General features: G+C 43.8%; 1 protein-coding gene across 1 annotated transcript in view; it reads right to left on the reverse strand.

Annotated features, from left to right (window-relative positions):
* LOC122791399 (tyrosine-protein phosphatase non-receptor type 9-like) overlaps positions 1–25,533 on the reverse strand; it is a 594,700-nt gene that overhangs the window by 394,689 nt on the left and 174,478 nt on the right. Inside the window, exon 3 of the mRNA XM_044059141.1 lies at positions 22,308–22,432. Within this exon, the coding sequence (XP_043915076.1) occupies positions 22,308–22,432 (125 nt within the window). The remainder of the gene's footprint in view (positions 1–22,307; positions 22,433–25,533) is intronic.

Below are 25,533 nucleotides of genomic sequence, written 5' to 3' on the forward strand. Positions count from 1 at the left end.
GTCTGTGCACATCTAAGGAATGCAGTATCCGTTCCCCTTTATTCTGTGGATTGGGAAAGAAGGTTGGTAAATGAATGGACTGATTAAGAGTCACACTGGATACCACCTTGGGCATGAAGGATGGATTGGTTCAGAGGGACACCCTGTCCGCATGAAAGATGACAAAAGGCCCCACTGCCATAAGGGCCTGTAATTCAGATACCTTTCTAGCTGAAGTGATTGCTAAAAGGAAAGCTGTTTGCCAAGAAAGAAATTTTAAGTCTGCAGTAGCAGCTGGCTCGAAAGGAGGTAGAGTGAGTTTCTCCATGACAAAGTTAAGGTCCCAGGCTGGGGTTGGAGCTCTCCTGGGTGGTCTTAAATTTTTGGCCCCTCTGAGGAACTGCTTGAGCAGTGGATGAGATAAGATGGGAGGTTCTGTGTTATGATGAGCTGAAATGGCTGAGGCATGGATTTTAATGGAGGAAAAAGACAGGCCTCTGTGAAGCATCTCAGTTAAGTATTGTAAAATCTGAGATAAATTGGGCACTGCTGTGCTGTTTTTTCCAGCTGAAGGACACAGCATCCACTTTCCAGGCCTGTTTGTGGGGAGTCCTTGTGCAAACTTTGTCCAAGTGGTAGTTCTAGGGAGAGGCAAACAGGTCTGTATCTGGGCTCCTCATTTGCTTGTCAACATGTTGAAAATCCTTGGTTCCAGTTTCCACTCGTGTAGATACATGAGGTTTCTGCTTAGTCTGTCTGCCACTGTATTTAATTTTCCTGGCAGGAATTGAGCTTGTAGGTGCACTTGGTAGCTCAAGGCTGTGTTCCACAATGCCATGGCTAGTCTGCAGAGGGGTTTAAGAATGTGTACCCCCCTGCTTGTTTATGTACCACATAACAGTGGTGTTGTCCGTCTTTACCATTAGTTGTCTTGGACGAATGTGGTCCTTGAAGGCTGGCAGAGCATTCTGTACAGCTAACATTTCTTTTTGATTGATATGCAGGTGCATTTGACTTGGGTTCCATTTGCCCTGAATGCACTTCCCTGCCAGGTGAGCCCCCCCATGCATAGTCTGATGCATCTGCTGTTAGGGTTTGGGCGGCAGGGGGTGGTGTAAAAGGTAGTTCCTTGTTTTGGTGGCAGGCCTCTGCCTACCAAAGAAACTCTAAGAGTAGGCAAGGTATGATAGGAATCATTGTTTCTAGGTCTTGAGAATGTAGAGGCCATAGGCTTTTTAGATACCACTGTAGTTTCCTCATATGCAGTCTTGCATATGGAATTAGAAGAATGCAGGAGGCAAGAACCCCAAGGCTTGCAGTATTTGTATTGCAGATAGCAGGGTTTTTGGGGCCACTTGTTTGAAGTAGGTTGTCAAATGAATTTGTTTCTCTGGTGTGAGGTAAGCCATCTGGGAAGTTGTATTCAAGCTTGCTCCCAGGAATATAATTTGTTGACAGGGTACCAGGTGTGATTTCTTTTCGTTAATGGTGTACCCCAGACAAGTTATAACCCTTTGTACCAAGGCCAGATGATTCAAAAGTATGTCCTGGCTTTCTGCCTGAATTAGACAATCGTCCCGGTATGGGCATATTTGAACATTTCTTTGCCTGTAAAATGCAATAACTGGAGCTATGCACTTTGTGAATACCCTGGGCGCAGTACATAACCCAAAGGGCAGTGCAGACAACTGATAGTGCCTGCAGCCTGCTTTAAAGCGTAGGTATCTTCTGCAAGATTCCCTGATTGGGATGTGCAGGTACGCTTCTTTTAAATCTAGTGCTGCCAACCAGGCATCTTTGCCTAGCATAGGAAGCAATTGGTGAAGAGTCAGCATCTTGAATTTTGGAATCTCCAAAAAGGTGTTTAGAGTAGACAGGTCCAGGATAGGATGCCATGAATTGTCTTTTCTGGGTACCAAGAAAAGTCTCGAGTAGAAACCTTGTCCCTTTTCCTCTTCTGGTACCATTTGAATAGTCACCATGCTTAAGAGAGAAAGTACTTGTTTTTGGGCCTCTGCCCAGTGATTTTGGGGTAGGTCCGACCACCCACTTGGTGTTGGCAATGTGCGGAAGTGAAATCTGTATCCCTGGGACACTATTTAAAACCATTTGTCCTGGGTAACGAGTTCCCAATTCTTTGCATGAAGAGCAATCTTTCCCCTCAATGGGGCAGTCAGTTTATAAGTGCTTGGAAATTTTAAAAGGAAGTCATTGAGACAGTTTACCATAGAGGGGAGTCTTATTATTCCCAGATTTGAAAGTGGAGGCCACCACTGCTTAGTTCTGTGTGTCCCCTGGGACTGAAACCTGGGGTTTTTGCTATGTCTGGGTTTGGCTTGAGAAGACCTGGAAGGGTCTGGAAAGGACCAATTCTTAGAGGGCCAGTGCCTACTAAATCTAGGAGGCTGAACTTTAACAGTTTGCATGGATTTAGCTTTATCTTCCACCTTTTTAAGAACTTCCTCAGCCTTGTTGCCAAACAGGCAGTCCTGACTTAAAGGAGCATCCAACAATTTAGCTTTAACATGATCAGGTAATGATTGCTCCTTAAGCCAAGCATGCCTTCTGAGCACAGACCCATTAACAGCAGCCCTGCAAGAGACCTCTAATGAATCAAAACCACATTGCAAAGTATGTTTTCCAACTTGTTCAGCAGAATGCATTAAATCCTGTAATTCCTTATTTTCCAAACAGTCAGGAATCAACATCACTTTTGCTGATACTTAAAAATATGAAATTGGCAGTTTAAGGCCCTGATGGCCAAAGTTCCAGAAGTGTATACTGTCTTACCCCATCTGTCCAGGGCCCTGGAATCTCTGTCAGAGGGGGTAGGGTTTTTGGCAGTAGTAGCCTTAATGCCTTTGGGTCCCTGTAAAATGGTCTCAGGATACGCAGTAGGATTCTTAAAGAGGAACTTGTGAGAGTCAGGTACCCTGTAATACCCATCAGGTTTTCTGGGAGCCGGAGGTAAAGAGTCAGGGGAAAGGCTATATTACGAGAAAGCATCATCTACAATGTCCAGTACAAGAGGGATAGCTAAAGGCCTGTGCTGAAGTAGGAGTAAGAATTCCCTAAGCCTCTTTTTGGAGTCAGAATAATCCTGGCCTTCCCAGCGGTAATGCTCCCTAAGAGTATGTAAGGTTTCACCAAATGAGAAATCCTCTGGAGGGGAAGCAGACGGAATGGAGTCCTCTGCATCAGAATCCTCACAGGCAGGTAAGGGCAACTCCTGGTCATCAGAGAAAACAGAAATTTCAGAATCCCGATCAGAAGAATCAGAAGGAAAATCAGTTCTAGGTCTCTTAGAAAGAGAACGGTGGCTTCCCCTGATTAGAGTAATAAGGTCTTCAGCCATTCTTGTCATTTGTTTTTTAGGCATAGGGGCCTGACCATGTGGTCTGGGCGTCTGTTTTCTAGGCATGGATCGAGTTTTAGGCCTTGAAGAAGAAGATGGCGTTGGTTTAATATGCAAGTCAGTAGACCTGAATACACCCCCAGAAGCCAGTGGCTGCACAGCGGCTCAGGACCCATCCGCAGGTTCCACAGTCGAAGAAGCATCTCGCGGCATACCGGACTCCGAATGGGTCTCAGTAGAGGCCTGCGAATTTGAAGTAGCTGATATCAGGGGCTGCGAAAGCGCCTCACTGAGTATCGGCGAACTGGTGACTAGCTTAGGAGAAACTTTGTCGGCAGCTTTGGACCTATATGGTCTGTCTCTCTTTATCTTTGCTTTTTTTTCGGAATGTCGGTAGTCGGGTGGCTTACCGAAGCCATTTCTGGATAATTGAACTAAGTATCAAAATATTTAGATGCGAAAATGAACCGACAACAAATAGTTCAAGGTTTGAATAAGGCACAGAGCCGACAGCGAGATACATTGTAGTCTGGGCCTAAGCAAGGAATGCAGTACGAATGAAAATCTTTATGAGGTATTGGCTTTCCATAAGAAATACAACTGTTAACCTTTACTGACATCAGTTTAGAGCAAGAAAACGGATCCCCAATGGGGTACTTAGCTTAGTTGAAGACTTTGGATCTGAAACTTGAAAACAAAAATTTTAGGAGTCGGCCGACCGGCACTTGCGAACTGCTTCTACTTCGGGCACCGCACGCCAAGAAAGACTGATGTAATGGCGTCGGCTGCATGCTTTATACCCCTGACTACCTGATGTCATGGAAGATGAGACAGCAACCGACGCAGGACCCAAGACTTTGATAATCAAGCCGACTGAGGGCTATTGCAAGCAGATAACCCCAAATGTAATGACTGCAACAGTGAAACACGAAGAACAACCAATGGTTGTCTTAAAAATTCGCACCAGCAAAAAAAGTATGAGAAACAGACCACTACTTACTTAGGTTCTACTGCAGAAAACATACTCAAAGACCTGCAAAGCAATTTCTGCTTCACTTTTTATTCTCTGCTTTTTTTCAATTCCCCAAGGGAGGTAAAATCATCTTCTTTCTGATTAACAGTGACTGCTACATGGGATGGATGCTGTAAGCACTATTATATAGCTGAACATTTTCAGATTTCACAAATATGCCTTGTTCTTTAAACTCCATGTATAACATACTCAAAGTAAATAAAGTGCTACTCATGAAAGCAACACAGCAGGTAGCCTTAAATCAAAGGAGTTGAGGCCTTTATTCTACTGTTCCAAGTACCAAAAAGGCAAAGCTTCAAGGCTAGTGCTACATTTGTCAGATTTCAACAGGTTTGTAAATACAAAATCTTTCATGATGGTGACCATGAAGACTTATCTTAATAAAACAGAATTCTTGTATGGAAACTTTGGATGTGGAAAATGATTATTATTACATTCCAATGAAATATTCTCAAAATAAATACCTGCATGGTGGCAGTTTGAACAATGGCAAAGTCTAGAACCACCCCACCAAATAAGATCCATGAATGTGAAGACAGCAAGAAGTTAGAAAAGTAGAAGGAAAGTAAAAAAAACTAAGTCAGATATTGGTGAGAAAAGTTCGAGGGCAACAGTGTCATAAAGCTGGGAAGAAGCGGTATTGGAAATGGCTGATAATCCCACTGATTCCTCCTCCTCACAGGCAAATAAAATTGATCTGCTGTATGTTGACATTTTCAAAATCAGTGGGACACTATCAGAATATATACCGGCTAACAACAAAAAGTTGCCTGATATTGAGAACACCCTGTCTAAGCAATTTGATGACTTGGTAAGTCTCCAAACCACTGAAAGGGAAAAGCAAGAAGTGCTCACTCATAACAAAGCAAAATGGGAAGAAATCAGCATGAAGGTGACGGAATTAGAAGACAGATCAAAAGAAATTTTGAGATTTAGCAGAACACAAGAAAGACGATGGGGAAGACTGCATGAGCTTTATAAAAAAATCCTATTACTCAATGGACAAGTATTCTAGACAAGACGGACAGAAAGGGAGCATATAGCTTATGTTCCAGTTGGAATAATGAGGAAGATGCTGAGACTGCAATCCTATCAACAGAAGGAAGAAATATAGCCCAAATTATATTGGAAGAAGGTTCTGAATGTTGGGAGAGTCTTATCTGTGGACAATGATTACACAAACAATACTAGAGTAACATAATGCCTTCATTCCTTGCTTTAAGTATACATATATCTGAAGTTTTTAGCTCCATTTTGGTTCTTCTAAAAGGAAGTTTGAGGAACTGAAACCTTGACCCAACAACTGAGAGCATCTTGCCATCCTACCCACACTGCAGCAGTGTTTCCTTCATCTTCTGCCCAAATAAAGACAAACTGTCAAATGAAGCACTAACAAACACTGCCTTACAGTGATCTGTAAAATCTGTTAGATATAGTCAGTTCTGGCTCCTTATGGCTAGGCCAGAGCCCTTGACTCACCGTATGTCTAATCCATAATGCTAAAGTGAAGATAGAGAAAAAATGTCTGCCATCTAAGTCTACAGTTGGGTCCTTTGAACATAAGTAGGTAACTGTTTCAGAATATCTTGACACTTTTTCCATCAGTTCTCTCTGAAATCTAGTCATATGCGCCACACTGCTCACAACTCGGATAGAGAATGTCTCAGACACAATGATGTGCTTCCCCTAGCCTATCTATCATCCCAGATTCTCTACTTGGGGGATGTATACCCTACTTGTCTGGGGATGGAATTACCCAGGCATAGAGTGGGGACCTAGAAGGTATTCTGGAAGATTTTTTCCTCCAGAGTGGTGAGGTCAGTGGGGCAAAATCCCCACTGTCTCATTATTTCCTGAATCTTATTGAAAAGTTATATCTGCTGGAGGGGATTTGGGGGTCAATGGGGCAAAGTTTCCACGGTCTCATCTCCTGAATCCTGCTGAAAAGTGACATATGCTGGAGAGGATCTGGGGGTCAATGGGGCAAAATTCCCACGGTCTCATCATCTTCAGAATCTTGCTGAAAAGTGACATCTGTTGGAGGGGATTTGGGGAATCTTCCCTGTTTGAAATCTGTATCAGGGGAGGCAGACTCCAGAGGTTGAGCAGAGTTGCTTCCTCCTGCACCACTTTTTTCAGGGGAGACTGGGAGACAGTCATATGAAAATACAGTTGTGTACACTTACCATAAATGTAGATGTTAGAGTGTATTCACTGTTGCAGTCATCACATTTGGGTTATCTGTCTGCAGGTAGCCCTCAGCCAGCCTGAATACCAGAGTCCTGGGATTTCTGCGTCGGATGCTGTCGCTTCTTCCATGACATCAGGAGTATAAAACATGCAGCTGACACCTTTACATCAGTTTTTCTTGCCCCAGATGTCAGGTGCACCCACAATAGGAAGCAATTAAATGGTGTGGAACACCCCCAGTAAAAAGCAAATACACACAGGATAAGATATGCTAAACCAAAAAGGATAGGTGAAGACAAAGACAATCAGACAATCAGCTGGAGGGAGGGTAAACAGGACTGCAGCAGTGAATACACTCGAACATCTACATTTACGCTAAGTGTACACAACTGTACTACATTCTTCGTGTTTCACTGTTGCAGTCATCACATTTGGGTTGATTCCCAAAGCTAAAGAAGGGTGGAGGTAGATTTAAGAAGCATTATGGATGGCAATCAGGCCCTGTAAGACTGCTGTGGCAAATCCAGCTCTGGATTTATAAAAGATAGGCAAGTGGTAATGCTTGGTGAAAGTATGTACAGAACTCCAGGTTGCAGCTTCCAGGATGTCCCTGGTAGGAACTCTTCTGAGAAATGCAGTAGAGGTAGATGCAGCCCTAGTGGAATGTGTTCTTATCCCCTGTGGGGTAGGTTTTCCATAGTGCTTGTAGCAGAAATGGATGCAGTGCGCTATCTATTTAGAAATGGTTTGCTTTGAAATGACCTTCCCCTCTGCCCCTGCAGCAAAGCTGACTAGCAGCTGGTCAGATTTTCTGAGAGGCTTAGTCCTGTCCAAATAGAATCTAAGCCGTCTGTGCATGTCCAGAGAATGCAGTATCCTTTCCCCTTTATTCTGAGGGTTAGGGAAAACTTAGGCAAATAAATGGACTGGTTTAAAGCCACACTAGACACCACCTTGGGCATAAAATATGGGTTAGGCCTGAGGAAAACCCTGTCCGCATGGAAGATAATGAAGGGTTCCACTGCCATAAGGGCCTGCAGTTCAGACACCCTTCTTGCTGAAGTGATGGCTAGAAGTAAAGCTGTTTTCCAGGAGAGGAATTTCAACTCTGCTGTAGCAGCTGGTTCAAAGGGGGGAGCAGTAAGCTTTTCCAATACAAAGTTAAGGTCCCAGGCCGGAGTGGGAGCTCTCCGGGGGGGGTCTTAAAATTTTGGCCCCTCTAAGGAACTGTTTTACCAGAGGAGAGAAGAGGGGTGGCTCAGTATTATAATGAGCCGAGATGGCTGAGGCATGAATCTTAACTGAAGAGAAGGATAGGCCCTTGTGGAGCATTTCTGTTAAGTAATCTAGTATATGAGGTAAGCTGGGCGCCGTTGTGCCCACCCCCTGAGAATAGCTCCAGGAACAGTATCTTTTCCACTTTTCTGAATAGGATTTTCTAGTAACAGGCCTCCTTGCCTCAAGAATGACATCCAGCACCTGCTTACTGAGGGATGCTAGAGGTGAGCTCAGGGGATTAGCCAGGCTGCAATGTTCAGGGTTTGAAGCTGAGGGTGCAGAATCTGGCCCACCTGCTGGGAAAGCAGGGAAGGGGTCTGAGGCAGGTGCCATGGTTGTAGCACTGTCAGACTGCGCAAAAGAGGGTACACCAGTGCTGGTGTGGACAGTCTGGTACAATCAGGATTGCCCTTGGCTTGTCCTGTTTAATCTTTAGAAGAACTTTAGAGATGAGAGGCAGCGGGGGAAGGCACAAACTGAGAGGGTTTCCCAGGTAAAGAACAGAGCATCCACTTTCCAAGCTTGAGTGTGGGGAGTTCTGGTGCAGTATTTGTTCAATTGATAGTTCTAAGGGGAAGCAAACAGGTCCACCTCTGGAGTCCCCCATCTGTTCCTCAAAAGCTTGAATATTTTGGGTTCCAGTTTCCATTCATGTGGGTCCATGAGATTTCTGCTGAAGTTGTCTGCCAGTGAATTTAGTTTGCGGAATTGAGCTAGTAGGTGCACTTGGTTGCGCAAGTCTGTGTTCTACAGAGGCATGGCTAGCCTGCAGAGTGGGTGGGAATGGGTTCCCCCTGTTTATGTACCACATAACTGTGGTGCTGTCTGTCTTTACCAACAGTTGTCCAGGAAGAATGAGGTCTTTGAAGGCTGTTGGAGCATTCTGTACAGCTAACTTTCTTTCTGATTGATATGCAGGTGCATCTGCTTTGGGTTCCATTTGCCCTGAATGCACTGCCCTGCCATGTGAGCCCCCATGTATAGTCTGATGCGTCTGTTAGGGTTTGGACGGCAGGGGGTAGAGTGAAAGGGAGTCCCTTGTTGTGGTTGCAGGCCACTGCCCACCAAAGGAACTCTGCCCTTAGACAAGAGTTTCCAGGTCCAGAGAATGTTGACACCATAGACTTTTTAGATACCACTGAAGTTTCCTCATATGCAATCTTGCATATGGAATTAACAGAATGCAAGAGGCCATGAACCCCAGAGCTTGCAGTATTTTCCTTGCAGATAGCTGTTTTTTTTGTGGCCAGTAGGTTGAAGTAGGCTGTCAAATAAATTTGTTTCTCTGGAGTGAGGAATGCCATCTGGGAAGTTGTGTTCAAGCTTGCTCCCAGGAATAAAATCTGGCAGGGTACTAGGTGTGATTTCTTTTCATTGATGGTGTACCCCAGAGAGGTTAGAAGTCCCTTTACAAATGCCAGATGGTGTAATAGCAAGTCCTGACTTTCCGCCCGAGTCCGGCAATCGTCCAAGTATGGGTAAATTTTAATTCTTCTCTGCCTGCAAAAGGCAATGGCTGGAGCTAGGCACTTTGTTAATATCCTGGGCACAGTAGATAAGCTAAAGGGAAGTGCAGAGAACTGATAGTGAATAGAACCTGCCCTGAAGCGTAGGTATTTCCTGCAAGATTCCCTTATGGGGATGTGCAGGTAAGCTTCTTTTAAGTCTAGGGTTGTCAGCCAGGAATCCTTGGCTAGCATAGGAAGCAGGTGTTGGAGAGTTAGCATTTTGAATTTTGGAACCACCAGAAAGGTGTTGAGAGTAGACAGATCCAGGATAGGACACCAGGAGTTTTCTTTTCTGGGAATCAGGAACAGTCTTGAATAAAAGCCTTGTCCCCTTTGTTCTACTGGGACAAGTTGAACAGCCTTGATGCTGAGGAGAGAGAGTACTTGCTTTTGGGCCTCTGCCCACTCATTTGGGGGAAGGTCTGGCCATCCACTTCTGCATCCTGGGGAAACAATGTTCAAAACCCATTTGTCTTGGATAATGTATTCCCAGTTTTTTGCATGCAAGGCAAGCTTTCCTCCTAAAGGTGCAAGTAGTTCAGCAAGGCATGGAGGAGTTAAGGATAAGTCATTGTGCAGTTTTACCATAGGGGTGGCTTACTACACTCTGCTTTGGACGTGGGAGCACCCCACTGTTTAGATCTGTGCATAACCTGAGAATGAAGTCTTCGTGGTCTGCTGCCCCTGGGTTTGGACTGAGAAGGCCTGGAAGGAACTGGAAAGGACCAGTTCTTTGAAGGCCAATGCCTACTGAATCTAGGTGGCTGTACTTGTAAGAAATCTTTAACAGTTTGCATATATTTAGCTTTTTCCTCCATCCTTTTGAGGACTTCTTCTGCTTTATTGCCAAATAGGTGCTCTTGGTTTAAGGGTGCATCCAGTAATTTTGCTTTTACATGATCTGGCAAGTTTTGTTCCTTAAGCCAAGCATGCCTTCTAAGTACAGACCCAGTGACAACAGCCTTGCAAGATGCTTCTAAAGCATCAAAACCACACTGCAAAGTATGTTTACCAACTTGGTCAGCAGAATGCATTAACTCTTGTAAATCTTTGTGTTCTGCAGAGTCAGGAATCAACATAATTTTCTGTTTAATTAGTCCCATAATATGCTGCTGATACTTTAACATATGAAACTGGCAATGTAAAGCCCTAATGGCCAGAGTAGCAGAGGTGTATACCTTCTTACCACATCTGTCTAAAGCCCTAGAATCCCTGTCAGAAGGGGTAGGATTTTTGGCAGTAGTAGCCTTAATGCCTTTTGGACCTTGGGAAATGGTCTCTGGATCCGCATTAGGGTTCTTGAAAAGGAATTTGTGAGAGTCAGGTACTCTACAGTACCTGTCAGGTTTCCTGGGAGATGGAGGCAAAGTATCGGGAGTAAGGCTGGATTCCAAGAAATCATCATCTACAATCTCCAGAACAGGAGGGATAGCTATAGGCCTGTGCTGAGGCAGGTTTAAGAATTCCCCGAGTCTCTTTTTGGTCTGAGAATAGTCCTGGCTTTCCCAGCGAAAAAGCTCCCTAAGGGTAAGCAAGGTTTCACCAAAAGAAAAATCTTCTGGAGGGGAAGCAGACAGAATGGATTCCTCTGCATCAGAATCCTCATAGGTAGATAAGGGTAAGTCCTGGTAGTCAGAAGGAACAGAGATATCAGATTCCTAGTCAGAAGGAAAGTCAGTTCTAGGTCTCTTAGAGTGGGAAGGCTGGCTTCCCCTAATTAAGGTAATAAGGTCTTCAGCCATTCTAATCATTTGTTTTTGAGACATGTGGTCCTGAGAATGCGCTTTGGTCATCAGTTTTCTAGGTGTAGTGCGAACTTTAGGCTTGAGGAGTTTGGTGTTTTGGCTTGAAACAAAGTCATCGGTTTAATATGAAAATCGGTAGGCCTGAATACACCTTCAGAAGCCAGTGCTTGCACAGCAGTTCTGGATCCATCCAAGGTAGAGACATCCGCAGGCTCCATAGTCGAAGAAGCATCTTGCGGCATACCTGACTCCGAATGAGTCTCAGTAGAGGCCTGTGAATCTGTAGAAGCGGATATCAGGGGCTGCGAAAGCACCTCACTGCGTACCTGCGGACTGGCGACTAGCTTAACAGAAGCGTCGTCAGCAGTTTTGGACCTATGTGGTCTGTCTCTGTCTTTATCCATACGTTTTTTCAGAAGATCGGTAGTCAGATGGCTTAACGAAGCCATTTCGGAGTACAGAGATCGAGAGCGAAAGTATTTAGCTACAAAAATAGCCTGACGACGAATAGTTCGGGCGTTGAACAAGGCACAAAACGGACAGCGAGGAAAGTACAGTTTTGTACCTACCATAAATGTAGATGTTCGAGTGCTAATACAGCTGCAGTCATAACAGATGGATTTTCCTGCCGTCAGGCGGGTCCTCGGTCGGCCGAATTCCAAAGTCTAGGTCTGGCGTCGGATGTCGTCGCTTCTTCCCTGACGTCAGTGCGACAGGGGTATAAAAGAACCAGCCGATGCCATTTTCTTCAGTTTTTCTTGCCCCAGATGTCAGGTGCCCCCAGAAGGAAGGCAATACATAAATTTATGTAATAATGCAATGCAATATAATCAAAAAACAGTAGTTGCAAGCAAATACACCATAAAAGAATACCCCAATCAGGTTGTATGAGGAGGTGTTAGCCATTAGGCCTGTCCCAAGAGGGGAAGGAGGGAGGGAAACCTGGACTGCAGCTGTATTAGCACTCAAACATCTACCCATGTCGCACTGACGTCAGGGAAGAAGCGACGACATCCGACACCGGACCTAGACTTTGGAATTCGGCCGACCGAGGACCCGCCTGACGGCAGGAAAACCCATCTGTTATGACTGCAGCTGTATGCACGATGAACATCGTCGTGGTCTGGGCCTAAACAGGTGACACAGTAAGAATGAAAATCTCTATGAACTATTTGCTTTCCACAGGCAATACAATTATTAATTTTTTCTGACATCGGTTAGAGCAAGAAAAAAGGATCCCCAATGGGGTACTTATCTTTTAGAAGACTTCAGGTCTGAAACTCAAAAACAAAAATTTCAGGAGTCGGCCGACCGGCACTTGCGAACTGCTTCTACTTTGGGCACTGCACGGCAAGAAAGACTGATGTAATGGCGTTGGCTGCATGTTTTATACCCCTGACGTCATGGAAGAAGCGACAGCATCCGACGCAGAAATCCCAAGACTCTGGTATTCAGGCCGGCTGAGGGCTACCCTGCAGGCAGATAACCCAAATGTGATGACTACAACAGTGAAACATGAAGAACATCTCTCCATGGAAAAAAGGAACTCTGGATGTCTGCACTCTAGGCCTATAATGTCCTCTGTCCTTAAGCAGCATCAGTGCAGTATTGATGAAGGTCCCTGTCTTGCCAGTGTCATAGGGTGGAATCAACATTCTGTGTCTGCATTGGCAAAGAAACAAGCAGTGGTCTCCTATGCAAGACAACCAGGCTCAAAATAGTGGCACCAAATACGCAGGCACAGGTGCAGCCAAAGCAGCACCATGACTGAAATGGGTTGGCACTGACTGCTCTGGAACTGAAGTGGTCTCTGAGGATTTCGGCACCAAAGATCAAAAGTCAAAGCTGTCAAAACTGGTTGACCTCAAAGTCTTTGGCCCTACTGAACGTTGATGCAGACACCATGGTCATTGCTGAAGTAGGCCCCAACACGGGGTGTCTCGATATGGATAAAGAATTAATCTCTGATACCATAGGAGCATTAACAGCTACAGGTGTTTACGGGGGAACAGCAGAAAAAGATGGACATGGGTCTTCAAGCCACCCTAGGCACAGAAGGGATCCACAGGACACCTTATCAAAGCTGCCCCTTCATAAAGGCCATCATCACCTATTCCAAATCAACAAGGAGAGGGTTATTGAGGGACTTGTAGGGCCTAAATGAAGAAGCAGATGCTGGTTGAGAAGCTAGGAACCAGAACAGTTCCTTTTGTGAGGAAATACTGCTAGTCCTATGTCTTGGCACCAAATCCTTTGTCCCTGAAGACTCCTAAAAAGAGGGCAAACAGGATCTAACCACAGTAGTCATTGAAGAAGGACCTGGGCTAGGAGAAGTCTTGGGTACCATAGCAGCGGTCGGCTTCTCCAACACAGCCGCAACAGCTTCATAAGAATAATTTCATTGCACTGCATTTCTCCTTTCCTTTTCTCAGGCTTGGAAACTTTGGTTGACAACTTATTTCACTCTACAAGTCTTTTCCATTGGCACAGAGTCTGGAGGCAAAGGGCCTTTCAACACCAATTTTTCCTATCCAACAATGTTTTAGTAATAACATTTTTGCAAACTGTGCAGTTGCTCTGCAGGTGTCCCACTCCCAAACACACCACACACATCACATGGGGGTCAGGGAGGGGGCATTTTAATGCCCACATTTTTTTGCGTTTCTTAAATCCTGTCTTCTGGTCTTTTTTCACTGTAGGCTTTTAACACTAAAGCCAACACCCATGCAATTGTACACAATAGTAGAAAAGTCACACACAAACAATAATGATTTCTAGGTAAAGAAAACAAATAGATTCATAGATTGTTACTAGGCTAACAACCCGGATGGCCTTTCTAAGCCTAGCAAAGTTTTCCCAAAACAATAATGATATCTCATATCAAAATAGGACATTGAGGATCAGGAATTTATATGCTACCTCTGTCCATAAAGGACACGGGTGCCAGGCCCAGTGTAAATCTCCTTCTCCAGCCACTGGTCTAGGTCGTGCTTAAACTGGGTAACAGAAACTCAGATTCACATGAATGGGAAACCTGTTCTACAAGAAGGGCAGTTTCTGAGACACATTTGTCTCATTAGCATGTCCTGTTTAAGTCACGGACAAAATTCAAGTCCCAGACCTTGTATTTCTGGTACAGTTTGGTTTACGAATATGCAGGAGAGTCATAAGTGTGGGGTTTGTGAATGCCTTGTAAGCTAGGCATAGATCACCCCTCAGCAATCTATAAGAGTCTGAGTAGAGGGGAAAGGGCTTTAAAATCAGGAAGTAAAGAGAAAAAAGGGATGGGGTACAAAAGGTGAAAAGTCAAGGTATTGAAGGAGTGGGAGAATACGATAAATAAATGACTACAGGCTAAGTTATACTACAAGAAGAAAATAAGCAATAAAAACCACTTATTTGTGGAAAAAAACACTAATTTATCGTCAAAAACTTGAGCTCGCTTGGGAGATATTGAAGTTACAATGACAGCAGCAAAATATGGGATACTTCTACACAGTAGGAAGCTGTGGGACATGGGAGGGTCTCAAACTTGTAAGGAAATCTGATTCCAATAAAACGGGTGCCAAGGTGACCAGAACTGTATCAGACTGTCCAAAATGCAGACCCTCCCCAACTCGTCCCGTAGTTTGGATTTATCCTTCAACCAACTGGAATGCAGCATTTTTTTTAACAAGATCTCATGGTGTGGGAAATACAAGAAACCAGAAAGACACAACTCATCATACTGCCTGTCAACACCACTAAGTGCTCTTACTTCCCAAACCCACCCGTACACCTTTAACCACTAGCATGTACCTACCTGCAAGTCAGGGAACAATGAATATTTATTTCACTACAGACAACTGGTAGACAAACCAGCATACACTTGCCAGACATACAGGACATTCTCAAAAATAAGGACAAATGAACAGACAAACATACAGGGGATGGCTTGAGGGTATTTATGACCTGGCAAGTAGGTTTCCCTTCATAGACCACCTGATAAGAAGAATTTATTACTTATTATTTGCAACACTAAGGACCCTCCTTGAAAGATTTGATAGCTGGGTTAAATCCTAAGCAGTAAGCTACCAACATGAAGAAACTAGGGCATCTCATCAGAACAAAATTCAGAAGAGAAGAGAGTTTTGGGAAACAGACCATTTGGAAGATAAAATCCAGAGAAGCAGTTTGGAGTACAATGCATGGAAAATGCAAGCACCCCAGAGACCATATTTTCTAAAAGGCTAAACTAAGTAAGCACTAAACACAGCAATTCCAAGATATTAGTGGACTTTGCGCCAAAGGGTCAAGCAGGTGTCCCTACCAAATGGATGAAAACCTTATCGAGAACAAAAACAGTGGATCCACCACGGAGTGGAATTATCATACAAGAGGTGTCATCTCTGGCAACCACCAATGAAACTTCTAATCAACCAGCACAACCACCTTGGGATACACCTAAGGCGGCTACACCATTTCAGGAAGTGAAGAAAGCATCCCTCTTTCTTCAGTTTCTATCACTCACACAAAAATGAGGAAAAAAAGGAATATAGTATGGGATACAAAACTAAAATTCCCTCTCAAGAGCATGAGCAAAGTAGTGGAATCAAACATCAGAAAGGAGAGTAGGAGACACTGAACCAACATGCTTAAAAGTTGCGTCATCGGATGTGAGAAGAGCCACCAGGAAGGCAGCTTGCCCAAGAATATAGTCTAAAATTACCAGGTCTATAAGCCCATCAATATGCAGGAAAGCCTGTTGAACATGGAAGCTCAGGCCCCCAAAGTGGAGAAGCTCAACAAAGGGGAATGGAAGAGCAGCATTCTCAAAGGTGCAGCCTGAGCAGATGCAGCTGGAACTAATTTTCCTCTGCAATAGAAACATTGGGCAGACGACTGTCAATGAACCCTAATGGGAAATGAGGCCAAAGAAAACAGAGCTTTGTGATGAACAGCACATCTGTGGTGGAATGTCTAATGAGCAAAAGGAGTTGTGCACCCATTCAAATCCTAAACAGGATGCTTCCCAGTATCCAGGCAAGGCTTCACAATACAGCTGATTTTTCCTGCTTAGTGGGCGATATCCCTGACTAACACCAGAAGTGGCTCACAAAGCTGCCTAGGACAGGAGCCAAAACTTATGCCAAACCTAGACTGTTGAGGGATGGAGGGCTGAATCTCCTCTATATTCTATGTGTGGGACTAGTGAGAGAAACGGAAAGAAACCGTTCAAGGTTAATGTACTGCTTAAGCCTAAGCAGTGGTACAAGACAAACACATAAAACAGCTACTTCAAAATTATTCAATTGTTTGCCTAGTCAAATGTAAAGTAATGGATTAAACTAATGATGAAATTAACCTGAGAACTGCTAAAACAAGAAAGCACAAGATGGTTACTGGAACAGAAAAACAAACTGTTTAATATGGTACATTAAACAAGTGATACAATACTGGTCCCCCATAAAGACTTTCCATAAGTGGATCAACATGGAGCACATATGCCTCTGATGTCAGGAAGATCAGAAGGCTGACTAATGTTCTAGTACTGACACTGCAGGATAATAAGGGGGGGCCTACATTTCTAACATGCTGTCCTTGAAATGAGAAAACATCTGCCTGAGTTGACAGTACTGTAGGGTGAACATAAAAGATTCTAATGTATTTATCAAAAAGCAACATTTTCCATGCCTAGGCTAAGTGTAGTCAGTATAAGTACTACAGCTGGTTTTCCCAGTACCTACTAGAACTTTCTCAGCCAACAAAAGCAAATAAGAGAGGAGAAATGGCCACCACAAACACACCTCCATCCAACTGCTGACTCTGCAACAGAAAGGGAGGATCATAATCCTACAGTTAATGAAAGGACTGATCTCAAGTGCACTAGCTTACCAGACTAAGTCTGAGCTACCACTCTAGGAAAAGATGTAACAACTTCAAAAAAGTGACAGCAGACTCTCACTCAAAGAGAGGTGGTGAAAGAGAAAGTTTAAGCAAACAATTACTTTGCCTTAAAAAAGGAAGGGGCATCCATAAGCCCCTCAACTGAGTACCACAGAATGCATGAACAGCCAACCCCAGAGAAAGCTTGAGGACCTCCAGACTCCACAGAGCTGTAGTCTTTGACTCAAGTAACTAAATAAAGCTAAAACAGTTGCCCCCTACTGACTTTTAGTTGCTTACAGTGACTGGAAAGTGACAAAATGGAAGATTTCCTCATGCTTCTAAAGGAAACCCAAAATTCAAGGACCCTAACTCAGGTACCTGTACCATGGAAGATCCAAAACCTAAGACTGGCTACCACACATTTCTCAAGATCTTAAACTCCTTATCAAATGACTGTCACAGCACCCCGAACTGTAAACCAACAGTTAATCAGAAAAACAGCAATAATGTCTGAAGAGAGGCTTGTGCTGCATCCTGGCTGACAAGCTAAGCCTTCTGGTCTCCTCCACAAGGGATGGAGTAATTAGCAAATAAAGCACAAACTTCAAGGCACAGAAAACACAACTAATGAGGAGACAGAAAAGAACCCTACTCAACTACTCTACAAGTTTAAAATGGGGGGAAAAACGTCCCCATGGGAGCCCCACCTTCCTAGTAATCACAGGTAGGAAAGATATCACCTCTGAGGGTGTGCACAAAAGTAGTCCTTTCAAGTTTTGTTTATCACAGCCAACAGGGCAGGAGACTCAAACTATGAAGCCAATGTCTCCAACAAGGGGAAAATGACCAGTCTGGGTTAAGTGGGAACCATAGTGAAAACTTCCGATGAAACTGTTTTCAAGAATCATAGCCAAGATCCACCCTCCTTGTCCCCTTGGAAGCTGGGAGAAATCGGCCAAAAAAAGGGAAGCCAAAGTAAATAACTAGATTAAGCACATAACATGGCCCACTTCAGCAGCTGTAGCAGACTTCCTTATCCCCAGGGTGGTTAAAATTTGGGCCCATACCAACAGCTTTGCCCATGCTTTGGACTCCACGGAGGAAGAAAGCAAAAAACCACAACAGTAGTACACGGTATGCCCACACAGGAGTGACTAACATGGTTAAGCCCTGTCAAAGTTATTCTTCTTGATTAGCAGACTAGGACAGACGGTCTCTCCCTCTCCACAACCAAGACTGGTTTCCATGTTACTGTAGGAAGATCAACATAAGTCCCCTAATAAGGGTACCTGTCCAGTACAGAGGACTGAACTAGCAAGAGATGTTTGACCTTTAGTCCACGGTGATAACACTTCCTCTTTTGCATGAACAGAGGAAGAGGCTTTGTCATTAAGAAGGGGACCTGCCTCCTACAGAGGAAGACACTAAGCAACGTCAAGTAGCACACACGCGTGCACACACGCACACATGCGTGCACACACACGCAAGACACACACACACACACGAGACACACACACACGAGACACACACGCACAGACCCACACACGCACAGACCCACACACGCACAGACCCACACACGCACAGACACACACACACACACACAGATACACACACACACAGACACACACACACAGACACACAGACAGACTCACACAGACACACACAGACACAGACACACACAGACACACAGACACACACAGACACACACAGACACACACAGACACACACAGACACACACAGACACACAGACACACACACACAGACACACACAGACACACACACACAGACACACACACAGACACACACACACACACACACACACACACACACACACACGAGACACACACAGACACACACACACACAGAGAGACACACACACAGACACACACACACACACACACACACACACACACACACACACACACACACGACACACACACACACACGACACACACACACTCACGACACACACACTCACGACACACACACTCACGACACACACACTCACGACACACGCACAAAACACACACACAAAACACACACACTAGAGACAGCTGCCTTGGCCACAGTTTCAACAGAAGCCAACCTGAACAGCAGTAATTAGGATGGAGAAAAGATATTCTAAGTATTGGGTAAGAAAGGGCATTGTCTACTCTTAATATCATTTTCACCACACAACTGGAATCTGAAAATATGAAATCTCCAGTTGAGAGCTCACAGCTTTAACATGTCAGGGGAATACACTTCTTTGCCACTCACAGTCTATCTTCAATTATTCAGTCAGGAAGGGAAGAGACTGTGGTTCTGCAGGACACCCAATGGTCCACCGAGACAACAAGGGCATCAGCTGCATGAAGCTTAAACAATGAGTCATTCCAAAGACAAGCAGGCAATACTAGTCACTGACCTTCTCTAATGCTACAGTAGCGCAGTTAGGGTGCCTCCCGAATTACAACATGATTTCCTCAAAGGCTACTAGGAGAAGATGTACAAACTCTCTTAAATCAGATGGTCTCCCTAAAGTACAAGGCACCTGAAGAGGAGCTTAAGGAGCAGATGCATCAAACGAAATGTCCATTTCATCAAAAAGACCTCCTACAAGAGACTAATGCTTTATCCAAGTGACTGAAATGAACATAATCAAAACATTCCCCAGGACAGCCTAATGGGGAAATGGACAACTGACTAACAACAACAACAACAACAACAGGATTGGACCCTGATGCTCACTGTTTGTCAGGCAGAAAGGAACAGAAGTGAGGATGGAACACCTGCACTGCATCTGTTGAAATCATCAAACCAGGGATGCCAAGGGTAAAATCCAAAGTCTGTGATTCAAGCTCCAACCAAAAGTTAAATACTTGAGCTCTCAAGCAAATGTCATAGAATCTGGTGCAGGTTTACCCAATGTCTATTCCTCCACAAGAACCAACTAGTCTTGCATGAAGTCTCAGCCCCCAAGTATCCTTGACCTGAGACTAGGGGACTTGAGGAGATGCTCTTGATCAGGCTGAAAAGACTCAGGGCTGAGCAAATAGGAGACAGGAAATGCTACACTTCAGGAAACAACTCTCCCCAAGAAGGGAGCCAGCAGAGGACCTCTAGTTGGTTGAAAGGAAGAGAGACTCAAATCATCAAACCAAGATCAAGTTTGGACTGTATAAAAAAATAACCACCACCCCTGCAAAACCAAAGAAGATGGAATTATCTCCAGAAAGGCATCTTGACAAAACCAATAAGAGATGGCCCCTCCTAATCCCCCGAGTAACATCCCAAGTGAACAAACTCTGATAAACCTTCCAAAAACCCCTGCAAGGAACCTTCTGCCACTAAAAGGAACTGTGCAAGTTTCAGCATTCAACCAACAGAAAGGGCATGCAAACACAGATTTTTACTGACAAAAAGAAAGAACTGATTTCCACTTGAACGAGCCACATAAAAGAATTAGTAGGCACAAAAAACTACACATTTGTACAGTCGACATCACACCATGCATCATGGTCACAAATCTGTCCCTAAGTAGAAGAACTTCAAGAAACAATGCAGAATGCTAGCTAGTAGGGGAGATTATCCCAAAACACCCCATCAAAGAGTGTCCATAGGTAGGTACTAGGCTATCGACCCTAGGGCCCATACAAGCCTAGCCAAAAAATGTACCATGGCTTTCACCACCCAAGAAAATTATTTTCCTGTGCCCCAGTCGAGCAGAGCCACAGAAGTGATCCCCGTGGTGAATTTCCCATTTCCCATCCAATCATCAAGATTTTTCTTGAAGAGTGCTAATGAGGAGCTCTGTTTGACATAGACAGGTAGTCTGTTCCAGAGTATAGGAAGTCTCTGGGACAGGAATCTATCCCTCCAGCATGTTCTGTTTATTGTGGTGACAAGGTTTAAGTCCCTAGAGCGTGTAGCTCGAAGGGATTGGGATTTCTTTAAGTGGAGCATGTCCAACAGCTCTGGGTTTGACATAGCTTTGTATGTTAGGCAGAGATCACCCCTGAGTAGGTGATATGCGATGGAGTAAAGCTGTAGTTTTTTGAGACGGTCTGCATAGGGCATCTGAGGCCAGTAATCCTCTTTGTGAGGTATTTGTGTGGTCTTTCCAGTTGTTGTAGATGTCTTGTGAGGTACATACCAAAAGGGGTGTTGTACTCTATAATGGTTCTAATGAGTGATGAGTAGAGGGGAACAATGACCTCTTTTTTTCTGGATGAGAATCCTTTTGTGATGAGATGAGCCATGTAGAAAGATTTCCTGACCACTGTAGTGATATGATTATCAAAGGAGAGACTACTGTCCACCTGTGTCCCAAGGTCTCATCACATTTTCGGCATTAAGTAGACTACCCAGCTATGTGGTAGTTCATGGGTACAGAGTTTTTACCAAAGGGGATGACAATACACTTTTTGGCACTGAGCTTCAAGGCCATGGCTTTGACACCAGGTATCTGTCTCAGCGAGGCCTTTTGTAGTTTGTCCACATCGTTAGGAGTTTCGATTATGGCTCCTAGTTTGCAGCCATCTGCAAACTTTGTTAGCCAAAGACCTTCTGTGTTGGCTTGTACTTCAGAGAAGTAGACACCAAACAGGAGAGGACCCAGGACTGAAACGGTACTCCACTTGTCACTGGTCTGATGTCAGATTTGGAATCCGCTACTTTCACAGTGTGGGTTCTGTCCGTGAGCCAGTTGGCAACCCATCTTGTGACATAGGGATTTATACCTAGTTTTGTGAGCTTATCTATAATTCCAGAGTGGGGGATGGTGTCGAAAGCCTTGGCGAGATCTAGATAAGCTGTGTGAACCATTTTACCCTCATCTATGGCTTTGGTGACTGCTTCAAACAAGTCAATCAGGGTTAGGAGACATGATCTGCCTTTTACAAATCCAAACTGGGTAGGGTCCAGAGTTTGGAGATTACCAATGTCTTTGTTTATGAGGTCCACGATGATACGTTCCATGGCCTTGCAGACTAGGCTCGTCAGGCTAATGGGGCTCTAGTTCCCGGGGTCCATCGTGGCTCCCCCTTTGTGGAGTGGGATAACCCACAATGTTAATTTTTGTCCAACATTTCTATGGTTAGTTGTTTTTTTGTCAGCATACAGAATGAGATGTGGATGCACTTTAACAGTATCCAGTGCTGCTTCCTTGTCTACAAAAAATATTCTTCCCTTACAATTTTCATATCCTGTACAAAACTTAAGCTGCAATAAACAGTGAATGTTGACTTTTACAAGGAATCTCATGTCATAGTATGATGATTAGGCAAGAATCCAAATGAAACAAGAAAGCAAATTTTTGTATTGCATAGAAGGATTTCACTGAATTATCGCCACATATATACATACGTCACCTTTCAATAGCTTTATCAAGTTGGTAGATGATAGCCTGCAGAACTGCTTTGTGTGTGGTGATATCTGGTCGATGCAGTCTGGCTGTAAATAATGCAAGTGCGGCTCCTTTAGCATCTCTTCCTGGCTGTCAAAACCAAAAATTGTAGTTTCCAATTTAAAAAAAAATACATATAACAATACACTGGAAAGTAATATTATGAAGACAAGCAAATAACAGATAATATTAATAAAGTTGAGCACTTTTGCCCATGCATGACTGCATGCCTTCAGAAAGTACAGTTTTGTACCTACCATAAATGTAGATGTTCGAGTGCTAATACAGCTGCAGTCATAACAGATGGGTTCTCCTGCCTTCAGGCGGGTCCACGGTCGGCCGAATTCCAAAGTCTAGGTCCGGCATCGGTTGTCGTCGCTTCTTCCCTGACGTCAGTGCGACAGGGGTATAAAAGAACCAGCCGACGCCATTTTCTTCAGTTTTTCTTGCCCCAGATGTCAGGTGCCCCCAGAAGGAAGGCAATACATAAATTTGTGTAATAAAGCAATGCCATATAATCAAAATACAGTAGTTGCAAGCAAATACACCATAAATGAATACCCCAATCAGGTTGTATGAGGAGGTGTTAGCCAATAGGCCTGTCCCAAGAGGGGAAGGAGGAGGAAACCTGGACTGCAGCTGTATTAGCACTCGAACATCTACATTTATGGTAGGTACAAAACTGTACTATGTTCCCAGCCCTGTATTGAGAAAGTAGGAAGTATGCAAGGAATGAGAGCTAATCTGCACTGAACTAGTTGCCACCCCCCTTAGAAGCCATGTTGACCAGCTGGCAGTAGCTCTTAGAACAAAGGCCTAATGACTGCCTATCTCCCTCTGGGAGATGCTATCTCACACAAATGCAACCTGTAATGATCCAGATTATATCAAGTTTGTTTTCAGGCTTTGCACTTAGAAGTGCTAAAAAGCAAAACAAAACAACTGCTGAACTTGCAAAACTGCCTAAAAAAGTACTAATTATAAAATAATAAATCCCTATTATCTATAATGCAAAAAAAATCTGTATGAATCTATTTTGCATTAAATTTACCAAAATTAATAGTTGCAAAAAAAAGCCACACTAAAACCACAGCAAAAAGCATAAGGAATGATGCATTAGTGATACCCACCGCCAATGAAAGATCAAAACAAAGAAACCGCCATCAGCATATGAATTCAGAAAAGAAAAACCCAGAAATCAGAAACAAATCTTCAAAAAAAGGTCCCAAGCATGGGCTACAAAAAGTTAGGTAGATGACAAGTATTTCAGGCAGCAGTAGTAAAACACTTTGAACAAAGAGGAGGTCCCAACAAGTATTAGGAATCTTAGGTATGGGGAGAATTTGCTTCCTTTGGACAGCTAAGAAAAAAGATAGACAAAGGAAATTGCTAAAGCATGAGAAGAACATGGGTGACCACACTCAAGAAGAGCAAAAATAAAGTAATCCTAATGAGAAGAAAAGATAAAAAAATTTCCTCAAGATGCATCAAAAAGATAGATAATTGGAAAAAAACATCAAATCCTAATATAATCCAAAACCTGTAAAAATAAAAAATCTCTTCCATTTTTCAAGTTACAATTCACACTTTTTGATAGGTCTAGCTTCTGGCTTTCATAATCACATTCAAAAACTGTTTAGAGGAACCTGATGAATAAAAACAAAAAGGTAGATGACCAGGCTCTGAGGAGAAGAGAGAGGACAACATTAGGGCAAAATCTTGAGAGCCAATGAACAAAAGGCAATGGAATCCCTGGGTAGAGCTGTTGCGAGGCCAAAACCAAGATTGGGAAATCATCATGGAGCTGCCAAAATCCAATTAGGAGTGCCTTTCTTGACTTGCCTGAAAGAGCCTCCTGGGAGAGGCAGGGAGGGTGAAGAGGTGGACACTTTCAAAAGGCACACATTTGAATTTTCGTCCAAGAATCAAAAGAGCATCCATTTGAAGCTCTGTTTGACAAAAAAAATTTGAAGTTTGTGAGCTGGTGTCTGAAGCTGAACAGGGATGCCATCCAGTTTCATGACACTGTCAATACCATGTCTTCCATGAAGACATCTGCATGATTTGTTTTGTTTGACTGGCAGCTTGCTAAGGAGTTCTGTCCCACAGTTCAAGTGCTTCCCTGAAAGAGTAGGGACCTTCTGGAAGCCATGGGAAGCAGTCTCCCACCCCCTTGCTTGTTGATGTACCAGATGAATGTTGTGTTGTCTGTGTTGATGATTTGTTCTGGAGTCTGTTACCATGTGTGTATTGTGCAAGCTGGACTGCCTCTAAAGCCTTCAAAGCCATCATAAGCAGCTGACTGGCAGACTACTTGTCTTGTTCTTATGATCATATTCAGATGCTGTAGTCTGGCAGACTTTGTCACTTGCATCTTTAAATTTCTTTTGACAGATGAGCCGCGAGTCATGTCGAATTGATCTGTTTAAATCTGAAGCCCTCTGGGCGAGAGGAGAGTCCTTAGTGTATTCCTGAGCCTACCTGAAAACATCACAAAAATTCCTTTTGCATCCTTTGGTATGCAGTGAAGATACTGTTGGCAGTTCTTATACATTACGTTTTTGATATACATTTGCATTCTTCATTAAGATGCCATCAATAAGCACCTTGGCATACTGTCCAACATATCAGCCGCGCCATGAGAACTTAAGATGAGGAGGACAAGTGAGACTCTTGATGACTTGTCGGGCAGGAAAGACGGACTGAACTCTTTGTGTAAAGGCTATCAAGGCTGCAGGCTTTGCTGGTCTTGATCTCACACTTCTTTCTTGTTTGGGTAGACAAGAATACCCAGACAGCTTCCAATTTTAGTTCAGGCATCTTTGCTGAAGCCCATCACAGCAGAACCATTTTCAAGAAATTCAGTAAATGGAATAGATCATCAGAAGACAGAGTGTGATCCTTACAATCGTCCAAAGAAGGATAGATGGCTCTCTATTTGCAGTAGTTAAAAGGTTAGCCTGGAAACTGAACTGCAGTAGTGAATTTTGATAGGGAAGGAAAGAGGTGCAGGCAGCTGTCCAGCTGAAATAAGGCATGACTGTATGCTCCTTGAGCAAAAATAGTTACCATCCAGTGTAAAGTGCCAGCCCTGTGATCTTTTGTTACCAGATCAACATTTCAGCCCAGAGCAGTAAATTTGTGTTAAGAGAGACAAATTGTGAATTGGATGGAATGTTGAGGAGAGTCCA

Source organism: Protopterus annectens, chromosome 17.part0, assembly GCF_019279795.1.
Source record: "Protopterus annectens isolate FY-2018-M chromosome 17.part0, PAN1.0, whole genome shotgun sequence".
Classification (NCBI taxonomy): Eukaryota; Metazoa; Chordata; order Ceratodontiformes; family Protopteridae; genus Protopterus; species Protopterus annectens.